Source organism: Hemibagrus wyckioides, linkage group LG18 (genome assembly GCF_019097595.1).
Source record: "Hemibagrus wyckioides isolate EC202008001 linkage group LG18, SWU_Hwy_1.0, whole genome shotgun sequence".
Taxonomy (NCBI): Eukaryota; Metazoa; Chordata; class Actinopteri; order Siluriformes; family Bagridae; genus Hemibagrus; species Hemibagrus wyckioides.
Window position 1 is genome coordinate 19742777 of NC_080727.1, and position 20003 is coordinate 19762779.

General features: G+C 40.6%; 1 protein-coding gene across 1 annotated transcript; it reads left to right on the forward strand.

Moving 5' to 3' along the window:
• Window positions 1-495: 495 nt before the first annotated feature.
• On the forward strand, window positions 496-19173 carry gfpt2 (glutamine-fructose-6-phosphate transaminase 2). Its single transcript, XM_058415561.1, has 19 exons — window positions 496-655; window positions 1212-1319; window positions 1935-2030; window positions 2121-2246; window positions 4334-4392; window positions 4897-5031; window positions 7548-7609; window positions 10570-10646; window positions 11579-11693; window positions 12104-12267; window positions 13007-13102; window positions 13318-13415; window positions 13502-13622; window positions 14748-14905; window positions 15009-15123; window positions 15837-15964; window positions 16163-16330; window positions 17293-17454; window positions 18071-19173. The coding sequence occupies exons 1-19, from the start codon at window positions 649-651 to the stop codon at window positions 18113-18115; spliced, it is 2040 nt and encodes a 679-aa protein (XP_058271544.1). The 5' UTR covers window positions 496-648; the 3' UTR covers window positions 18116-19173.
• The last annotated feature ends 830 nt before the right edge of the window (window positions 19174-20003 follow it).

Sequence of the window (20003 nt, forward strand, 5' to 3'; positions counted from 1 at the left end):
TTTAGATCCAGGGGTTGGTTGGTGGTGTGAGTGGGATGAATTTTCATTGCGGTGGTGTAAATCACAGTCCACCCTTTTTGGCTATTATGGTTACATTCTTTTGGTTATTAGTCATAATTAAAATGAGTAGTTATTACATGTACTGGTATGGAATATAACCCAAGCCTTTATAATACAAAAAAAAGACGTATAAATGATAAAATAATAAATAAAAGGAATTAAATAATTATAATAATGAAAAGTAAGTCATTTAAATCATTTAAATTATGAGTCTTCATTACCATTGCATTAACATACAGGATTTTGGACTGGGTAATGATGTCATGGGCGCGGCCATGCGCGCTGACGTCATCACGCCTCTCCGCCTTCTCATTGTTAAAATGACTTTTGTTTTGTTCATAAATTCCCATGTAAGAGCAAAAAAGTGGGCGTGTCCACCGTTGACATAGAAGCCAGAGGTGGGGCAGTCGCCTCGCGCTTATAAGTTGAACACGGTCGGTGTGTGGGGGTGTGTGTGTGTGTGTGTGTATCTGTGCGTGTGTGTGTGCGCACGGCTGTATATGTGTGTGTCCTTGTGTGTGCGCTAACCAGAAGGGACTTAAAGCAGCGATTTATTTCAACTTTGTTTGAAAAAAGGAGAGCATTACGATGTGTGGTAAGTGTGTGAATATTTCTGTTCATTTTTTAGCTATAGAGGGGGAAAAAAAGAGAAAGATCCGGTTGATGATTGGTGTATTTTATGTCGTCGATTTTTTGGGGGAAATAAATAGAAGAATCAGAGAGGAGAGAGAGAGAGACTTGTCATTAGGATCATCCGTAATTGATATTCATTAAAAGAGTTATTAGTAGAAGAGAATGAATATAGCATTGCGCGTGCTGGGAAGGGATCCGGTTGTGCGCGAGCCGCCAGTCCTGCAAGCTACGTGGCTGCATGAAAAGTCTCCTTGTCTTCCCTTCCGTCATTACTTGCTTGTAAACGACCCTAAAGTCATTTCTAAACCATGTATTACTTCGGATTCGGGTGAAATCCTCGATCCTTTCTCCTTACACTATTAATTCAACATTTGATCCACACCTCAATTTCTGTCCTCGTTTCCTCCTGTTCATTCATCTGCAGCATACCCAGGAAGCACTTTTCACCTGTATCTGATACCTTTAACATTTCCTCCCTCCCTCCCTCCCTCCCTCCTTTTCTCTCAACCTCCCTACAGGGATTTTCGCCTACCTGAACTACAGAGTTCCCCGGACGAGGAAGGAGATCTTCGAGACGCTGGTGAAGGGACTGCAGAGGCTGGAGTACAGAGGTTATGACTCTGCAGGTGAGGCGGCTCCTCCCAGCTCGCTGAATGTCATGGCAGGGTGTTCTGCTCGTAACAGATACGACTCAGAGAGCTGAACAGAGGGTCTGTTTCATGTGCTTTTTGGCAGCAAGGAGCCCCAGGTGCTCCTTTTCGAGAAGTAGTCTGTTTGAGAGGAGATTTAAAGCGAATACTTGAGTGTTTTGGGATTGTTGTTTTTTCCCCCCTGAACCTAATGTGTATCGATTACATTTGCAGAGTGCAAGGAAATTGAGAAATGACCAAGTTGTTTACTACATGCTATAAATGAAACGACAAATTAGAGTACAGATTTAGAGCTTAGATTTTGTGTCTTTCAGTCATGGGTCCATCCTACAAAGCCGCTTAAAATAAACTTTTATTGTCTTTCCTTGCGACTGCCCTTTTTCCATTATGAGCACATTTTTTAGCAAACAGGTTTTACCTTTTTCTTTTTTATCACAGAACAATGCTGATATTCTTGTCCCCTGGTAATTCTCCACAGTGCTACAGAACAGATTGATAAACGCTTATGTATTTCATTATGCTCTGTGTAAATGAACCGACGACTTTTCTGGGGGTTTTTCATTTCTGATCGGTCTGATTGTTTTGGATCAGGTATTGCTGTGGATGGCACTGGGAAACATGACAGAGGATCCATCTGCCTGTTTAAGAAGAAGGGAAAAGTGAAAGCGCTGGACGAGGAGCTGTACAGTAAGTCTCGTGTCTTTTTTTTTTTATTTGTTTTGTTTTTACTAGCTCACCGTCTCCTGATCCGTATTTGTGTCGATTTTTTCTTTTCAGAAAATGATTCGATTGATTTGGATATGGAAATGGACACGCACTTTGGCATCGCTCACACTCGCTGGGCGACCCACGGAGAACCCAGTCCTGTCAACAGCCACCCTCATCGCTCCGACAAGAACAACGGTAACACTCACTAACGCTCTCAAACTCAGACACAACAAAATAAATCCCCAAAACGAACCATTACGTTTTATTATCCCGTAACCTACCCATTACGTTACCTAATAATTAGTAGGAGCGTAACATCTGGATTGGTATCTGACCAGCCATTAGGTAGTCATTTGTTAGGCCATACGACTCGCTGTCATTTAGAAAAGTCTACACATCCTCATCCCCAGCAGATCAGAGCAAACTTAAAAGACGACGGCTGGGCCTCGTCCGGTGCAGATGTGACAGCTGACCTTAGTGAAGAAACAACCAGACAGCAGAAAGAATCCATTAGACAGCCTCGGGGCAGAAGAACCATTTAGAGCTACTGATTTAACATCCCAGACTACTTTCAAACGAGAAGCAGCACTTCTTAATGATCTAAAGCTGTAGCAAATGTACTCTAGGATGGATCAAACATCCCTGAACAGTGGAGCTTGGTGGTGCTGGGGCTTGAACCCTGAGCCTCTGATCAACAACTGAGAGCCTTAACCACTTGAGCCCCAGCAGTTTTTTGACTTAAGAATGAATTTTTACAACAACACAGAAATGTTTATTTAGTGACCATCCCTAACACCTTGCTGATGGTGACTAAATGTTTAGCCATGTCTGAGGGGGGGTGGGTTGGAGGTCAGAGGCCAAGGGATGACATATGAGGGTAGAAAAAAAGGGAAAGCGTAGTGAACAACCCTCTTTTTTTTGACATTTTATGGTTCAAGTTTCCGTAAACCAAATCCATTTCAACAACATATACGAAGGAGGTGGATGTGCAGCCTTAATCCATACCAAGCTTTCATGTTTTCTCTAGGGAAATGTTATAAAGACTTTACGCTACAACAAACTCAGGAAAATCCCTTTAATCCACAAGCGCCATTATGTATTATAAGTATCTGTGCTAACGGTTAGATCTTTTTCATTCGTTGTTTTTATTAGGTTAAAGACAACAATACGTCTCCCTGCTGCACCCACCCATTCGCATATACAGTGTTGATGTGTACAATGGGTGTGAAGGACAAATTAAGTTAATTAAGTAAGGACAGATGTTCTCGCACAACCTGCACAACCTGAGTTCAAAGAACAAATCCAGCAGCGATTAATCTGTAGAACAGCAACGTCGGAAAAGTCATGACGTCATCGCAGGAGAGGGTGTGTCCTGTAATTCCGAGCTGAACCTGACTTTTCTAAAGCCTGCTGCGTTTGTGCCTTTGACATAAATGATGTGGTTGTTCTTTGTGTGTGTGTATGTGTGTGTTGCGTTTTAGTTTATGCGATTAACTTCTGAAAACGAAAAAGTGTCAGTAACACCAGCGCAACGAAGTCAAGCTCTCTGCTCTGACGAGTTAATCATTTCTTTTCCTGTATGAATTAAACGAAGGCAAATGAATGAAAAAGTTTATGATTAATCGTTAGAATTTACAGCTTCATTTTTGGAGCATACTGACCAGGGATTAGAAACCAGGAAGGAACCAACAAGGAAACAAGGAACGTTTCGATCGTTCCAGATTGATAACCTTGTTCTTGTTATCTGGTGAATTACACAGTTTTTTAATATGTATTGGATTATATATATATATATATATATATATAGCTTTCATAGAAAATCTTTCCCCCAAAAAATTCCTGTCCAGAGTTCATCGTTTCTTGCACAGGAACCCATGAGGTCAGATCATCCAAGTCAGAAACTCTGTGTATTTTCTCTAAGCTTTTGTAAGCGACAAATGACAAAGTATAAGAGGGAGGTTCTGATGTTATCGTTATTTACCGTTCTTTTATTACATTTAATCTTCAGAAATGCGTTCTAATTTCGCATGACTAAATCAAGGTGACTAGATTTGCTGTATGATGTGCTAGAAATGCAACAAGGTTCAAAATTATTATTATTATTATTATTATTATTATTATTATTATTATTATTATTATTTAATTATTTTATTTTATTTTATTTTTAAAGACAAACATAGTCTAATTATTATGATAATTCTTCCTGCATTTTAGTTTAATAGAAATTGCTATTTAAATTTCCTTTCATTTCCCTTATTAAAAATGTTTGCTTTTCTCTGTAGAGTTTGTAGTGATCCATAACGGCATCATCACCAACTACAAAGAACTGAAGAAGTATCTGGTGAGCGAATGCTTTCTCTCTCTCTTTCTTTTTTTTTCTTTCTTTATCGATTCAGAGGGAATCTGTTGCAGCAGAGGCTCGAAAAATGAACTAAACATAGAAAAAACCTAGTCTTGAACAAGAAGCCTGATCTTAACGGTGGAAGGAAGCTGTGAAAAAAGTCTGTGAGGGGGAAAAAAAGAAGTACAGATGTAGTAATCATAATTGTTTTTCCTGTGGATAAAATGATGCCAGACTTGGCTCAAAAGCTAAACAGATGACTCCAGCAAGCCATATGGCTCTATCTATCGTTTTAATCCGTTTTCCCCAAACCTCGCATTAGGAGGCTATAGAATCAGAAGACAAACTTGCTATAGGTGTGACTTATCTCACCCGACCGCAAACATGAATGTATTTAGCGTCATTTAATCCTAAGAATTCGTCAGACTTCTCTAAGAAAAAGAAATAATGTGTATTTGCTTGTATGTGTAACCATGGCACTGCCGGATCCCTCCCTTTTGACAGATGTCCAAAGGCTACGAGTTTGAGTCAGAGACAGACACTGAAGTTATCCCCAAGCTGATCAAATATCTTTATGACAACCGTGAGAGCGATCATGTGTCCTTCTCCACCCTGGTGGAGCGTGTCATCCAGCAGCTGGTAAGCAATACGCTTGTGCGTCTGTGGGTGTATGCGCTTGTGTGTGTGTGTGTGTGTGTGTGCGTCTTACTCATGAGTCTTCTGGGACTTTTTGTTCATAATATTGGGAACGAAGTCCAGTTGTTGCTCAGTGTCTGTGTGTGTGTGTGTGTTGGTTTTTTTTTTCTTTAATATGAGGCAAAGATCCATACCAGCCCTTTATTTCAGCAGTGTTATTACCGGGTTTATAGTCTGTTGTATATCTTCGGTTATAATAACTTGTGCCTGATTAAAACCGATGCACATCGAGTCAGCATTTCCTTTCATACAGTCCATGAAAAAAGTCCTCTAAAATATTGTTCAACACTCAAAAGTGCCACTCTTCCCATGGTGTGGTTTTGTCTGCACTGTAATATAATGAAACATGTATAGGTTTATCAGTCATCAGCTCTACCTTTGGACAGGCTTCAGGGCCATAAAATCTTTTCACAAGGTTCCAGAGTCCAGGTATCTAAGTAAACGTCTCCCTGTGAGCGAGAGAACCATGCCACTGTCACCGTCACGTGCCCTTCCTTATCCTCCTGCCCTTCACCTTACCTGGAATCTGATGTTTATCGTTAGTTTATAAAAGAGCTGTTTGACTTTCCCTACTCCTCTTTCCACCTCACTGAAATAGACTTGTCTTGCTTTATTGCTTCACCTATAAAAACAGATTCATTATCTAAATGACACCCGAGCGCCGACTTCTCGGGCGGGCGATGAAATCCGACGAGACGAGAGAAAGGGGGTAATGGTTCGGAGCTGCGTCGAGACTTTGTAGTTTGTGGGTTTTATGGGTCTTTTGTCTTCCTTGTTGCAAGCTGGGTTCTGGGAGGACTCTTTGGCGTTAGAGGGGCCAGAGGGAGGGAGAGAGGAAAAAGAGTTTTGGTCTGAGTAGAAACAGACTGTGACTTCACTGTTCATGTTTCAGCCATTTTTTTTCCTAATGGTTTGTGTGTGTGTGTGTGTGTGTGTGTGTGTGAGAGAGAGAGAGTGTCTGTAAGCTTTACTGGTTTATCCTGAACGATGAATGCCATAATGCATAAACATTTTCATGATATACGATAATCAGATTTGTTGAAAGCAGCAAGAAACGTAACAGAATAGCTTTCTTCAGGAGATTTGTGCGTCGACCGTCGGTCCGATCCCAGCCATCCGTGGCAAAACCCACTGTACTTCACACTCTCCCCTGGCAGTCAGAGAGACGCTCAGAGGCGTCTCTGAGCTCATGTTGGAGGAAGAGGGTAGATAGCACTTCCTGTGATTTGGCTGGAAAACATGCAAGTCTGAAAATATGCAAGTATCGGATTTATGTGTCATAGAAGAAACTTGTGCTAGATTTCCTGCTTCCCTACTTTCTCCAGGGTCTCATAGGGGAGTCAGTTAGCTAGCAGGGAAATCCAGAATAAGAAACAGTTTCAGCTACAGTGGCACAAGTATATATATATTATATTCAGTTTATTCCGTCCTCTACTTTTAACCAGAAGGTTAATTCTTCAGGAATCAAGGCAATTACAATTACCTAAAAAAAGGATAGATAACTAGACTGTAAATTCAGACTTTTAATCTGATGGTGAAACACACTAGCAAAGACTTCAAGTCTTTAACTATGACACAACAATTTATTTTCATAGATCCAAAGCCATACAATGGCCATATGATGCTCATAAATAGGCTTACAGTGGAAAAATGGTTAATATTACTGAGTAAAAATTGTCTTATATATGTATTGAGATCTTGAGAGCTTGAGACGTACTTGCAGTGAATCTTTTAATAATAAATCTTATAATTTAGTTTTAATTTATTATTTAGGCAAAAAGAAATAATAAAAAGTTTTATGATTAATCAGTAGGAATTACAGCTTCATTTTTAATTGCACAAAGGAGCGTTTTAACCAGGGATTAGACACCAGGAAGGAAAACAGAGAACCTTTTTTCATTGAATGTGATCCAGACTACCAACAAAATCGTTTCCAGAGTGATAACATTGTTCTTGTTAACAGGGTGAATTACATTGTTATTGTTATATTATATATTGGATTTTGTATATGGATCTTTCTCCCAAACAAAGTTCATCGCTTCTTACACAGGAACACATGAGGTCCAAGTTCTAAGATTTTGCAAGGGACAAATCACAACGAAGTGTAAGAAGGAGGTTCTGACCTTATAGCTGTTTATAATACTACTTATCAGAAAGGACCTGGGTAACTTTTATAGGTGTGTGTGTGTGCCTTTATAGGTGTGTGTGTGTGTGGTTGAGTGTTTGTGGTTTTCTCTCTCAGTGAATGCACAAGCTCAGCACACAGCACTGATATATTCCTCCTTCCCTCCCTCGGTGCCCACTGTGGCGTCCCTCAGCACCTCCTCACTCCTGCAGGACGTTACACCTAAACACTCCCTAAGAATCTCCCAAGAATCTTCCCTTAGGATTTCTGATCTATGTGAAAGAGTCTCATTTTGAAGGAAGGTGCTAATAACTATCTTTCATTTTGTCTGCAGGAGGGTGCGTTCGCTCTCGTCTTCAAGAGTATTCACTTCCCAGGAGAGGCCGTCGTCACCAGGTCTGTAGAGATACCGTTTCTAAGAAATGCTTAAACCTTGTTCCCTGCTGAATTTATATAAATATATATATATACTATATTGTCACTATATTGCTGTATTGTATTTCCTTTTATGTAGCCAAGCAAACCACAGAAGCTTCGTAAAGTCAGAAAACATTGTGTAATAAAACATTGTGTGTTCTGTCAGCTGGTAATAATTATTCTGCCAGAGGGAAAACCCTGGTTCTGTAAAAAGGAAGGAAAACGCAAATGGTGTGGACCGTAATTGTCCAACCAATCACGAACAAGAGGCGTCTCTAGTTGCCTGTCAATCATCCAGCGATAGAGTTCAGGGCTTGGAGCATTGGGCAGCTTGTGTGTCGGTGTGGAACAAATTATTTTAAATATCACTGACTACATCCTTTAACTCTGTGAAGTCTAGGAAATATTCAGGAAGTGCAATGTAATGATGCAGTGTAGGAAGTAGGAAGTAAGAGTTAATGCAGTGATTCAGTAGTGATGTAACAGTTTGATGGCCTGCTGCTGAACGTGTTCCAAGTGTGTTCAGGATACCGGATCCAGACATCGGAGCACGTCTCACTCGAGCCGGTGTAACCCTTCGGAAACGGCGTAATATTGATTGATACATATGGAAGTGAGCCGAGCGAGACCACGTACAGAGTTAATGGCTCCCATCTGCCTTTGTTTCACTCTGAATGAGCATGCTGTTGGTCAGGGTCATTTGCTTTCTCCAGATCAGGGAATTGTGAGCATCAATGAATGGATAATCTGTCTTCCTCATTAAATAAAAAAAGAAAGAGGGATTCTTTTCACTTTTCACGTTTTCTCTTATAATGTCAATTGCTTCCTGAAACACGTAATTGACAAACCTGCATCGGCAGAATCTGTGTCAAAGAAAGGATTTCTCTATCTGTCTCTCTCTCTCTCTTTCTGTCTCTCTCTCTCTCAATTTCTGTCTTTCCCTCTATCTATCTGTCTTTCCCTCTCTCGCTCTCTCTCTCTCTCTCTCTCTCTCTCTCCCCTCGATCTCTATGTGTATATCTATATTTATCTGTCTCTGTCTCTCTCTATGTCCCTCCCTCTCTCTATCTGTGTCAAAGAAAGGATTTCTCAAACTGTTTCTCTCTCTCTTTCTGTCTCTCTCTCAATTTCTGTCTTTCCCTCTCTCAGTCTCAATATCTCTCTCTCTCTCTCTCTCTCTCTCTCTCTATCTCTCTCTCTGTCCCTCCCTCGCTATCTTTGTCTCTCTCTCTCTCTGTCTCCCCCCTCGATCTCTCTCTCTGTCTCTCTCTCTCTCTGTCTCTCCCTCTCTCTGCCTCTCCCTCTCTATCTATCTCTCTCTCTCTGTCTCTCTCTCTCTCTCTCTCCACTTTCTTTCTTGGGAAAGCTCTCTCCTCACTATTCTCTTCCTATCTGCATAAGCCTGCTGTCATTTGACTTCATTTGAATGAACATCTCACTCAGCCAGTTTAGAAATCTCTGCATTCTTTTCAGCGTTCGTCTCTTCGCCCCGAATTACAGCGGCTTACAGATTGGCAGACGTGATTTATACTTCTGAATTCACTTTTAATCCAAATCCACACCTGTTCAAACAAGGCAGAGTGTGAGAAAAAGTGAGAGCAGGAAGCGTGTGATTGATGGTTAGACACATGTCACCACACAGCCACGTTACTAAGAAAACTACATTTATCAGGTGTCGTGTTTCCTTTTGTCTCGCTCCGGCAGCAAGGATGTGAACACGGATGTTAGCAAATGCTGAATCAGACAGTTTGTAGATTTTAGTAAATCAGAATCTCAGGAGCTCCAGAACTTTCTAATATCTTGAAGAAGAAGAAACTTGAGCCTGTTTTCATGTGCAGAAAGTCTTAGTCTTAGTCATAGTGACAAGATATTAAGAAAATCATTAGAAATGTGGGCGTTTCCCCCCAGAAGATCCTAGTAAACTTTAACCCTTAAAAGAGCTCTTTTAAATGGCAAAAAGTGTTAGGATTAGAGAGGAGGACTTGTTTGTGACTGATCATGTGTGTGTGTGTGTGTGTGTGATTAGGGTTAAATAGGTCAAGTTAGGCCTGGAATGCTTATAATGGACCCTTTTTTTTATTGGACAACCAATCACAGTCTTTAAAAGAATGTTATACCTAGCAATGAGCTTAGCCCCACCTCCTATCCAAGGCAACGTTTTTGTCTTTTCCTTGCTCAGAGTTGCTCCGCTCCTGAATCGTTCTTGAGCTAAGATTCCTAATAAATCCAAATTACGAACTCTGTGAGACGATTCTTTAAATACGGGCCCAAATTTAAGACTCCGCAAACAAAGAAAAATCTTCTTCTTTCGGCTTTTTCCTTCAGGGGTCGCCACAACGAATCATCTTTCTCCACCTATCCCTATCTTCTGCATCCTCAACACTTACACCCACTAGCTTCATATCCTCATTTATTACATCCATACACCTCCTCTTTGGCCTTCCTCTTCGCCTCCTGTCTGGCAGCTCTATGTCCAACATTCTCCTAGCGATATACTCATTCTCCCTCCTCTGATCATGTCCAAAACATCTTAATCTGGCCTCTCCCTAACTTCGTCCAACATGAGCTGTCCCTCTGATGTACTCGTTCCTAATCCTGTCCAACCTCCAAAAGAGAACCTCAACATCTTACTCATTGTGAAAAATGTACTGCTCTAAATATCTATCAAAAGGATCACAGTTTTGTGTAAATACACACCATTACAGATTCCAAGCAATTGTGTGTTTACTGTTAACTGTTACTGTGTTTCTTTCACAGTAATTAGTGTGATTAGTTTCTAGAATATCAGCTTCGGCTTAAGAAGGATCTGTTAATGAGGGCCTGCAGTCGGCTTATTCCTTTCTCCTCCTTCTGATGGGTGATACTTTGTGACTTGGAGATCACACGGAATTTTCCACTGAGAAAATCGGAGAAATTTCTGTTTTTTTTCTGCCTCCTAGGAGAGGAAGTCCTCTGCTCATCGGGATCCGGAGCCAGTACAAGCTTTCCACTGAGCAGATTCCCATTCAGTACAACGGTGAGCCCTATAAACACACACACACACACATCCACAACGACTGCTCACCAAACCTGTTTCACTTAAATGCTCCGTTTAATGCATTGTCCTCTTCATTCCCACCCACGGCAAAAGGCTTAGTTTGACGTGACGTGAAGTCACGAAAGCAGCGCCGGAACAGTACAAGCATGTTACACTGCAGGACCTAGAAAAAAACTTGAGATCAGACGCATTAAGAATTTCGACACAGAGACACAAATAGAAGCAAAATAACAATTTTAGGATGATGGCGCTTCTGGCTGTTTTCGGCTTTCTGGGAGATTTTGTGACAGAGTGCATGAGCAAGGCTGAGTGTCGAAACTTCGAGATTAGGAACGCACAACCAGAAAATCTTCCAGAGATTAAATGATACAGATTCATGGCTTAATTTGATTCCTAAATATCATTCGGATTATGAGTTTTTCTTTCCTCATTTCTGGGAAAGGTGTCAAATCACACCTACACTTTAAACCATACATCAATGCCCTGGCTGCACTTCCTGTACACATGACTCTTAAGCTTATATTTACCGTACACTCCTGTCATTCTGCCATAATAGCATGAACAGTTCAGTTCAGTCTCCTGGATACTGATATCTGAGGCATTGTCAGGGCTCGAGCTCACAATCTCTGGATTTTGGCCGAGCTTTTGAGGTGTTTGTTAAAGGAGAGGAGTAAAAGGTAAATAGTGAGACATGTACTCCTTGATTACACGGACCGGCTGCATGGTGTTTGTGTAGCAAACACTTTATATTTGGCATAGAAACACTCGTACGTGTGTATTTAAAGCAAGAAAGAAATTCAAAGTCCACATATTACCTGACTCACCTTCTGATGCTCTTACACTAAAAGGTTACTCTAAATAGCTCATCATTTTTCGTATTTTTAATCATTTTGACTTTTTTTTATTTCCAGGAGAATCAAGAAATGTTCAGAATAAAAACTTAATCAACAAGGGGGACAACAGCAATGCCCTGCACTCTGTGAATGACCAGATGGCTGTGGAGTTTTACTTCGCCTCTGATGCCAGGTGACACACACACACACACATACGAGGTCATGAGTTAGGAGTCTCTCAGTGTACATAGCTAGAATAACTTGAAGAAGAGCTTTGCCCTTGAAATTCCGTCTTAAACTAATATATATATAAGTATATATAAGTATATATATATAAGAAGCTCAGTGCTGCCTCCGTGTGGACACCAAATATTACTGCAACTTATCGCCACTTCTCTCTTTCCGGCTTAGTTTGAACTGTATTGTCGAATCAGTTGCAATAACATGTTTCTGTTTGTCTCTCTCGCTCCCTCTCTCTCTGTCTGCCTCTCTCTCTGTCTGCCTCTCTCTCTCTGTCTGCCTCTCTTTCTGTCTGTCTGTCTCTTTTGCTTCCGGTCTGTGTTTCTCTCTCTCTCTCTCTCTCTCTCTCTCTCTGGTCCTCAGTGCCATCATTGAACACACCAATAAGGTGATCTACCTGGAGGATGATGACATAGCGGCAGTGGCGGAGGGGAAGCTGTCTGTGCACCGCATGAACCGCAGCGCTGGGGAAGACCCTGTCCGAGTCATCCAGACCCTGCAGATGGAGCTACAGCAGATTATGAAAGGTCTGCAACACACACAGACACACACACACCATTTTATTTTCATCGCATTTTTAACAAATCCATTGTCTAAAACTGCTGCTGATTTTATGTTCACAGTGTTTCAGTAACTCGTACAAGGTCGCATTCACACCCGCAGTGTCGCATTCACACCTGCAGTGACACATTAACATAAAATTATCAACCAGTTGTTCCGCCACACAAAGCCCTACATCTAATGGATTATTCACTTTAATAATTAATCTAAAGGATCAAAATATCAGGGCAAAATATCCTGTACTGACCGTCCAGTTTAATAGAAACACCTGTACATCTGATCAGTTATCCAGCAATCTTTAGCCAATCAGGTAGCAGCAGTGAAATCTCACATCAGAATGGAGGAAATTGTAATGTCCTGGACTTGGTGATGCTAGATTGGCTTGCTGGAGTATTGAGAAAGATTGAGAAATATTCTGTGATCAGCAGTTCTGTAGGAAGAACTGAACTGAGAGAGAAAGATGAGATGAGAGAGCTCAGATAGGAAAAGTCAGATAGGTTCAGTAACTCTGTACAGCCGTGGCGATCAGACACAGACACATTTCTTTAATTGTAAATTTCAAAATACTGTATAAAACTGTGTATGTTAAAGATCTAGAACAAATAAACACAATGTCACGCATGTAGCATGTGTCTTGCTCACTCCTGGCTCCATTAAATCTCTTCTTTACGCTTATGCTAGCTCTCGTGCTTTTTTACCTTCCAGGCAACTTCAAAGCCTTCATGCAGAAGGAAATCTTCGAGCAGCCCGAGTCTATCTTCAACACCATGAGAGGCCGGATCTGCTTCGACACAAGCACAGGTGGAGTCTGAACCCCGGTCACCTCCAGCTGTGAAGCAGCACTCACACTGCACTTCCTATCTAAAGCGCCTCATACAAACAGACACCGTTCTCTTAAACCTCAAACCTTTTTCAAATCCGTCGCAGGAAATATTTAGATTTCAGACAAGAGGTGGTAGAGACAGGATTCTTGCTAACCCATGCATTTGTGTGTGTGTGTGTGTGTGTGTGTGCAGTGGTGCTCGGTGGTTTAAAGGATCATCTGAAGGAGATCAAGAGATGCCGCCGCCTCATTATCATCGGCTGTGGCACCAGCTTTCACGCAGGAGTCGCAGTAAGTTCAGTCATTTGCACTTGCACGCGGATTCATGCGTATTTTCTGATCAATCTGGCATCTGTAACGCTCCTGTGTGTGTTCAGACACGCCAGATCCTGGAGGAACTAACAGAGCTGCCCGTCATGGTGGAGCTGGCCAGCGACTTCCTGGACCGTACCACTCCGGTCTACAGGGATGACGTTTGCTTTTTTATCAGTCAATCAGGTACAGCACTTCACCTTGCACTGACTGTACTTCCTTATCGAATTACTTTAAAGGAACAGTTCAGTCCAAAACCTTTATTCCAACAGTGTCTGACTTTCTTGTATGTTGTTAGTTATTCTATATTGTTCCTCCTTAAACTTTGTCATTACCATTCCCATTATCAATGCCAAAAAGGCAATTCTATAAAACCCTCATTTAAGAACAAAGCTTCTGACGGATTTTGGAAATTCACAGTGAACTCTATGGTCTGTATTATAGATTTAACCAATGAGTGTGTCCTGGGCTAAAGCAAATATACCTAATGTAGTGTAGTGTATTATTTATTCACGGCGAGCAGCCATGTCGGTTTGACGTGTGCTGACAGACGTCTTCCCGACTTTCCTAGTAGTTAATTAGTTTCTCCTTGTGGGAAATAGTAAGTTACAAGCTTTTATTGAAAGAAATGTTTTGGGGTTTAGGTAGAGATTTACACTGATCAGCCACAACATTATGAGCACTTAGAGGTGGAGCGAATAACACTGATGATCTCCTCATCATGGCACCTGTTAGTGGGTGGGATATATTAGGCAGCAAGTGAACATTTTGTCCTCAAAGTTGATGTGTTAGAAGCAGGAAAAATGGACAAGCGTAAGGATTTGAGCGAGTTTGACGAAGGGCCAAATTGTGATGGATAGACCACTGGATCAGAGCATCTCCAAAACTGCAGCTCTTGTGAGGTGTTCCCGGTCTGCAGTGGTCAGAATCTATCAAAAGTGGCACAAGGAAGGAACAGTGGAGAACCGGAGACAGGGTCATGGGCAGTCAAGGCTCATTGATGCATGAGGGGAGTGAAGGCTGGCCCGTGTGATCCGATCCAACAGACGAGCTACTGTTGCTCAAATTGATGAAGAAGTTAATGCTGGTTCTGATAGAAAGGTGTCAGAATACACAGTGCAGGACGGGTCAGGGCTGTTGTGGCAGCAAAAGGGGGACCAACACAATATTAGGCAGGTGGTCATAATGTTATGCCTGATCAGTGTATTTTGTATTGGGTTTCGTAGCCTTGTAAAGCCAGGGCAAGTAGTGTGGAAGATAAGTGGTATAGTGAAATAAACTTGTTGTGTGTGTGTGTGTGTGTGTGTGTAGGTGAGACAGCTGACACTCTGATGGCTCTGCGCTACTGTAAGCAGAATGGCGCTCTCACCGTAGGCGTCACCAACACAGTAGGCAGCTCCATTTCCAGAGAGACCGACTGCGGAGTCCACATCAACGCCGGCCCTGAGATCGGTGTAGCCAGCACCAAGGTATGACACGACATCTGCTACAGACGTCCTCAGATCCCCCGCCTACTCGATGCCTCTCTGTCTCTGTAAATAAATGAAGAGTTTGTTTTGTGTTCCTGTGCAGGCCTACACTAGTCAGTTTGTGTCTCTGGTCATGTTCGGGCTGATGATGAGTCAGGACAGGCTCTCTCTGCAGAAGAGGAGGCAGGAGATCATCGACGGTCTTCGGAGACTGCCAGGTACGTACGAATGTACATGGGATAAAAATATATCGAGTGTTATGTTGAAAATTTCATTCATACAGTTCACAAGTGTAATTAATCAACATAGATTTTGGACTGTGGTTTCTTCTACTTTATTGAACATAATTATCTGTAAAAACAAATGTTACCTAATATTATGTAAGATTTCGGAAAGGTCAGGAAAGGTCACATGCCCTCTGACTGAGACTAGAATTGGAAAAAGTGACAGATTGCGAGTGGGAGGTTCATACATTCATGCGGTCAGTGAAGCATGTGGGTGTGAGTGAGTGGTCAGGTTTAGTGGTTTAGGACACGCCCACCTTTGCATATAAATCCAAATTTATGCAGAGAGGAATATTTAGAGCATTTAATAGATACTGATATAGACATCGTGTTACACCTGTTATAGAAATGAATCAGTATGAATGAATTTTGATTCATGAGTCATGATTCATGGTTCACTCAGGTTTGAGACGTCAGCAATAGGAATAGACCTATTACAGATAGATACAGATACAGACATCGTGTTCCACCTCTGATACGGATCCATTGTTTAAAATTCTTCTTCAGAAGAATTTTGAGTTTATGAAACTCAAAAGATATTGCTTAGCTTTAATTATTTCCTTTGAGTTTAGGTGCAGGATGCTGTTTGTTTTATTTAGCTAGGCTCCATTTCATTTATTTTCCTCTCTCTCTCTCTATTTATTCAGAGATGATCAAAGAGGTTTTGGCTCTTGATGATCAGATCAAGTGCATCGCTGATGAGCTGTACCAGCAGAAGTCTCTGTTAGTTATGGGTCGTGGCTACAACTACGCCACCTGCCTTGAGGGGGCGCTGGTGAGTAGGATATATTTTGAGAGAATTTAAACAACATTTTGCTAATAAAATTCATCCAGACTAGTCAGGGGCACACACAGAGACACCCAGGTGTCTTTTTAAAAGCTTTGAATCAATGCATCTAAACATAGCTGCTTGGAAATATTGTTGTCACTGTCGGTTATGATGGTCAGTAACGAGCGTAATACCTTTTCGCAGAAAATTAAGGAGATTACGTACATGCACTCCGAAGGCATTCTGGCTGGGGAGCTGAAGCATGGACCCTTGGCTCTCATCGACTACCACATGCCTGTTATCATGGTGATCATGAGAGATTCCTGCTATGGCAAGTGTCACAATGCCCTGCAGCAGGTCATAGCCAGACAGGTAACATACAGAAAAATCTATCTATCTATCTATCTATCTATCTATCTATCTATCTATCTATCTATCTATCTATCTATCTATCTATCTATCTATCTATCTATCTATCTATCTATCTACCTGTCTGTCTATCTATCTGTCTGTCTATCTGTCTGTCTGTCTGTCTGTCTATCTATGTGTCTGTCTATCTACCTGTCTGTCTGTCTGTCTGTCTATCTATCTATCTATCTATCTATCTATCTATCTATCTATCTATCTATCTATCTATCTATCTACCTGTCTGTCTGTCTGTCTGTCTATCTATCTATCTATCTATCTATCTATCTATCTATCTATCTATCTATCTATCTATCTATCTACCTGTCTGTCTGTCTGTCTGTCTATCTATCTATCTATCTATCTGTCTGTCTGTCTGTCTGTCTGTCTGTCTGTCTGTCTGTCTAGCTAGCTAGCTAGCTGCCTGTCTGTCTGTCTATCTATCTATCTATCTATCTATCTATCTATCTATCTATCTATCTATCTATTGTTATATGGTGTAGGACAAATCAAGAGAACACGTGTGTCATTTAGAATTATTTTTCATTTTTAATTCTAGCTAAAATAAAAACAGTACAGTTACAGCCCCTCCCCAAAAAATTCTAAAATTTTGATGTTGCCCATAGAATTCGATCTGATATAAAAGCAGTACTGTGGGTACACCTAAAAGCAAAAAATTTCCATCTTACCCCCATGTGAAGTGACACAAAGTTCACTACATGGATGCTGTTTAGCAGTAAGGTACAAAAGTTCACCTTTTTTTCCCCATAGAACGACTCTGGAATAATTTGTAGTGCAAACCCTGAAGAGATTTGACAGCACTTTTCAAGGAAGTCTTAGATTTTACTTCACTGCCAGTTATGTAAATAATTATGCACTGTGCGTGTTACGCAATTTGGCATGGTTTCATAAAATTCTTCGTCTCTTAGGGTCGTCCCATCATCCTGTGCTGCAAGGATGACGCAGAGAGTTGTAAGCTGGGGTATAAGACCATCGAGCTGCCCCACACAGTCGACTGCCTGCAGGGGATCCTGTGTGTCATCCCCATGCAGCTCATGTCCTTCCACCTGGCTGTACTCCGAGGATATGATGTGAGTCCATGTCTGGAAATTAGGTTTAAACCTGAGCTTGGATGTTTGAATTATTCAGGGTTGTTTCCTTTTTCATTTATCACCATAACAAAGGGTTTCTTTCTTTATTTAATCCTTTTTAACACTTGCTTTGTGACTAATCAGACATTTTCAGTGAGTATAAAGAAATGAATGATGTGAGTCTGTGAGTGTGTGTTTTTAGGATTTGTTTATGGATATATTTTACCCATAGTAAGCTAGGGATAAACAGAAATACTTAGGAAAAGAGTGTCTACTTACATATCAGCTTCATATTAATCATCACTGTGGAATGAGACATGATAAAGACATTCAATGCTGAACATGAGCGCAACAGAACAGGGGCATTTTTTGGTCAATAAGTCAATAAACACAAAGAAATGTAGAGGTTTTGCTATATTAGTTATGTCCCTGTTGTTATTATAGAAACATTACTACTGTATAAAGCATGCTGCTGTTATAGAAATGGATCAATTTTGATTCATGATTCACTCAGGTTTGAGACGTCGGCAATACCGTGGGATAAGAATAGACGTATTACAGAAGTATCTTATGTTTTTCTCATGCTAATCGACTATTCTGTTTTCATCTCCATCAGGTGGACTGCCCAAGGAACCTGGCCAAATCTGTGACAGTGGAGTAAACCATGATAAGGAAAAAAAAACGAAAAAAAAAAACGCATGTCCTAGTAGCATTGAAACGGAGGACCATCTCCCATCCTAGTGCAATTCCAAGTGTGTGTGTTTACGTGTGAGATTACATGCGTGTGTGTGCGTGTGTGTTTGAGAACTTGTGCATATTTATGAACTACGACCAAAACCCACTGAACCAATGTGAAGGTGGTCCGGTTACGTGCGTTCGATCACCTTTCTTTCCATCAGTGCCTAAAATGAAGGGAACCCTAAACTGTGCCTTAAAACCTCTGTGCTCTGGAGAAACGTACTGCACGCTCCAGAGACCCACAGCCAGGTGGAATGTTTACTTCTTTCGTACCAGTGTGCAATACTTATAAGCTAACGGGACCCGAAAAAGACTCTCGCAGGGGAGTCGAGTCGGTAAAGGAGAGCAGAATGAGATGAGATGTGATGAGTTTTTTTGCTTAGCTTGAAGTGAAAGTTTAACCGTTGACGACAGCACAGAAAAAACACTGTATAGCCACCCAGCCCATAAATCATCTCATTTTACATCTTTACTAGTATTTGTTCAAGTCAATACATTTTTTTATTTCTTTTTTTTTTTTTAAAAAATAACATGATCTTACTTACATACTGGATAATATTGGGTCATTGCATACACTTTTCACTGAGGAATTCTAAATACACTCCATTGTATAATTAAGTGTACATTAAATTTTTTTTTTTTTTTACCTTGAAATATTTACATGATTTAAGTGATTTCATCTATTTATGTTGTGTAGAAATAGATAACTTATTTTATACTTTCTGGGCCTGAGCTTGACCATCAGCTTTCGTTGTCCCTGGTTGGTCTTATGTCATTCTTTCTATATTCTTTCTACTTCTATTCCTTTTTATATTCATAAATGCAAATCAGTTTTTTTTTTTATTATACTTTTTTTTTTTAAATGTGGGTTTAAGGATGAATTTTCTTTGCATAGAAAGATCAATCATTTGGAAACATTTATTATTTTTCTATTTGTGATTACTTGTTATAAGACAAATGAATAAATCATATATGACCAGATTTGTTGTGTTGATTTCTTGAAGCTTGCGGGGTCAGGATTTTACTCTAGCAGATGAAAAGTTGTGTGGAATTGTTCACACTCCACTCTCTCACACACACACACACCTCCTATACACACATTTTAGCTTGTTTATAAGTCCGGGTCCGAGCTGTGGTGACCGTTTGAGTTTGTGTTTAGGAAGTTTTGTGTGTGTTAGGTTGTGTGTTGTGTGTGTGTTAGGTTAACCTTGGCTGCGCAGTACACAGCTGTACAATTTTAGCCTCAGAGCCTACCAAAAGCACCCAAACTCAAAATGTGTGTGTTTGAATACAGACACAGGACATAGTGCGGCACTTATAGGGTGGTACTTTTTCATATAATATACAGATCAATTTCTAAATTATCTCTCATAGATGTTTACCCGGGCTGAGACCTTGGGGCCGTGAAGCCGAAGCATAAATTCTACATTATTTTCATAGGCATGAGTTTATTCAGTGAGGCCTTGTAAACCTGTATTAGGGGGGTGGAGTCATCCTGAAAGAGACCACGCCCATTCTTATAGAAATGATTTTAATTGAACTAGAATTTGCATTCTGAATTTAAGGACTGGTTCGTCAGCTGGTGTACCAACAGTGTCTGAAAAAGTACTGAAACAAATGCAAATAAACATGGAAAATATGACAGCAGTTCAAGATAAATAATAAAAAGTGCTAGTCTATTTGCTCATACTAATATGAATACTAAAGCAATCACAATTTTATTATTATTATTATTATTATTATTATTATTATTACATTATTTTTGCAGGAACATATTTCTGAGGAGTTATTGTGTTCTTGTCAACTAATAA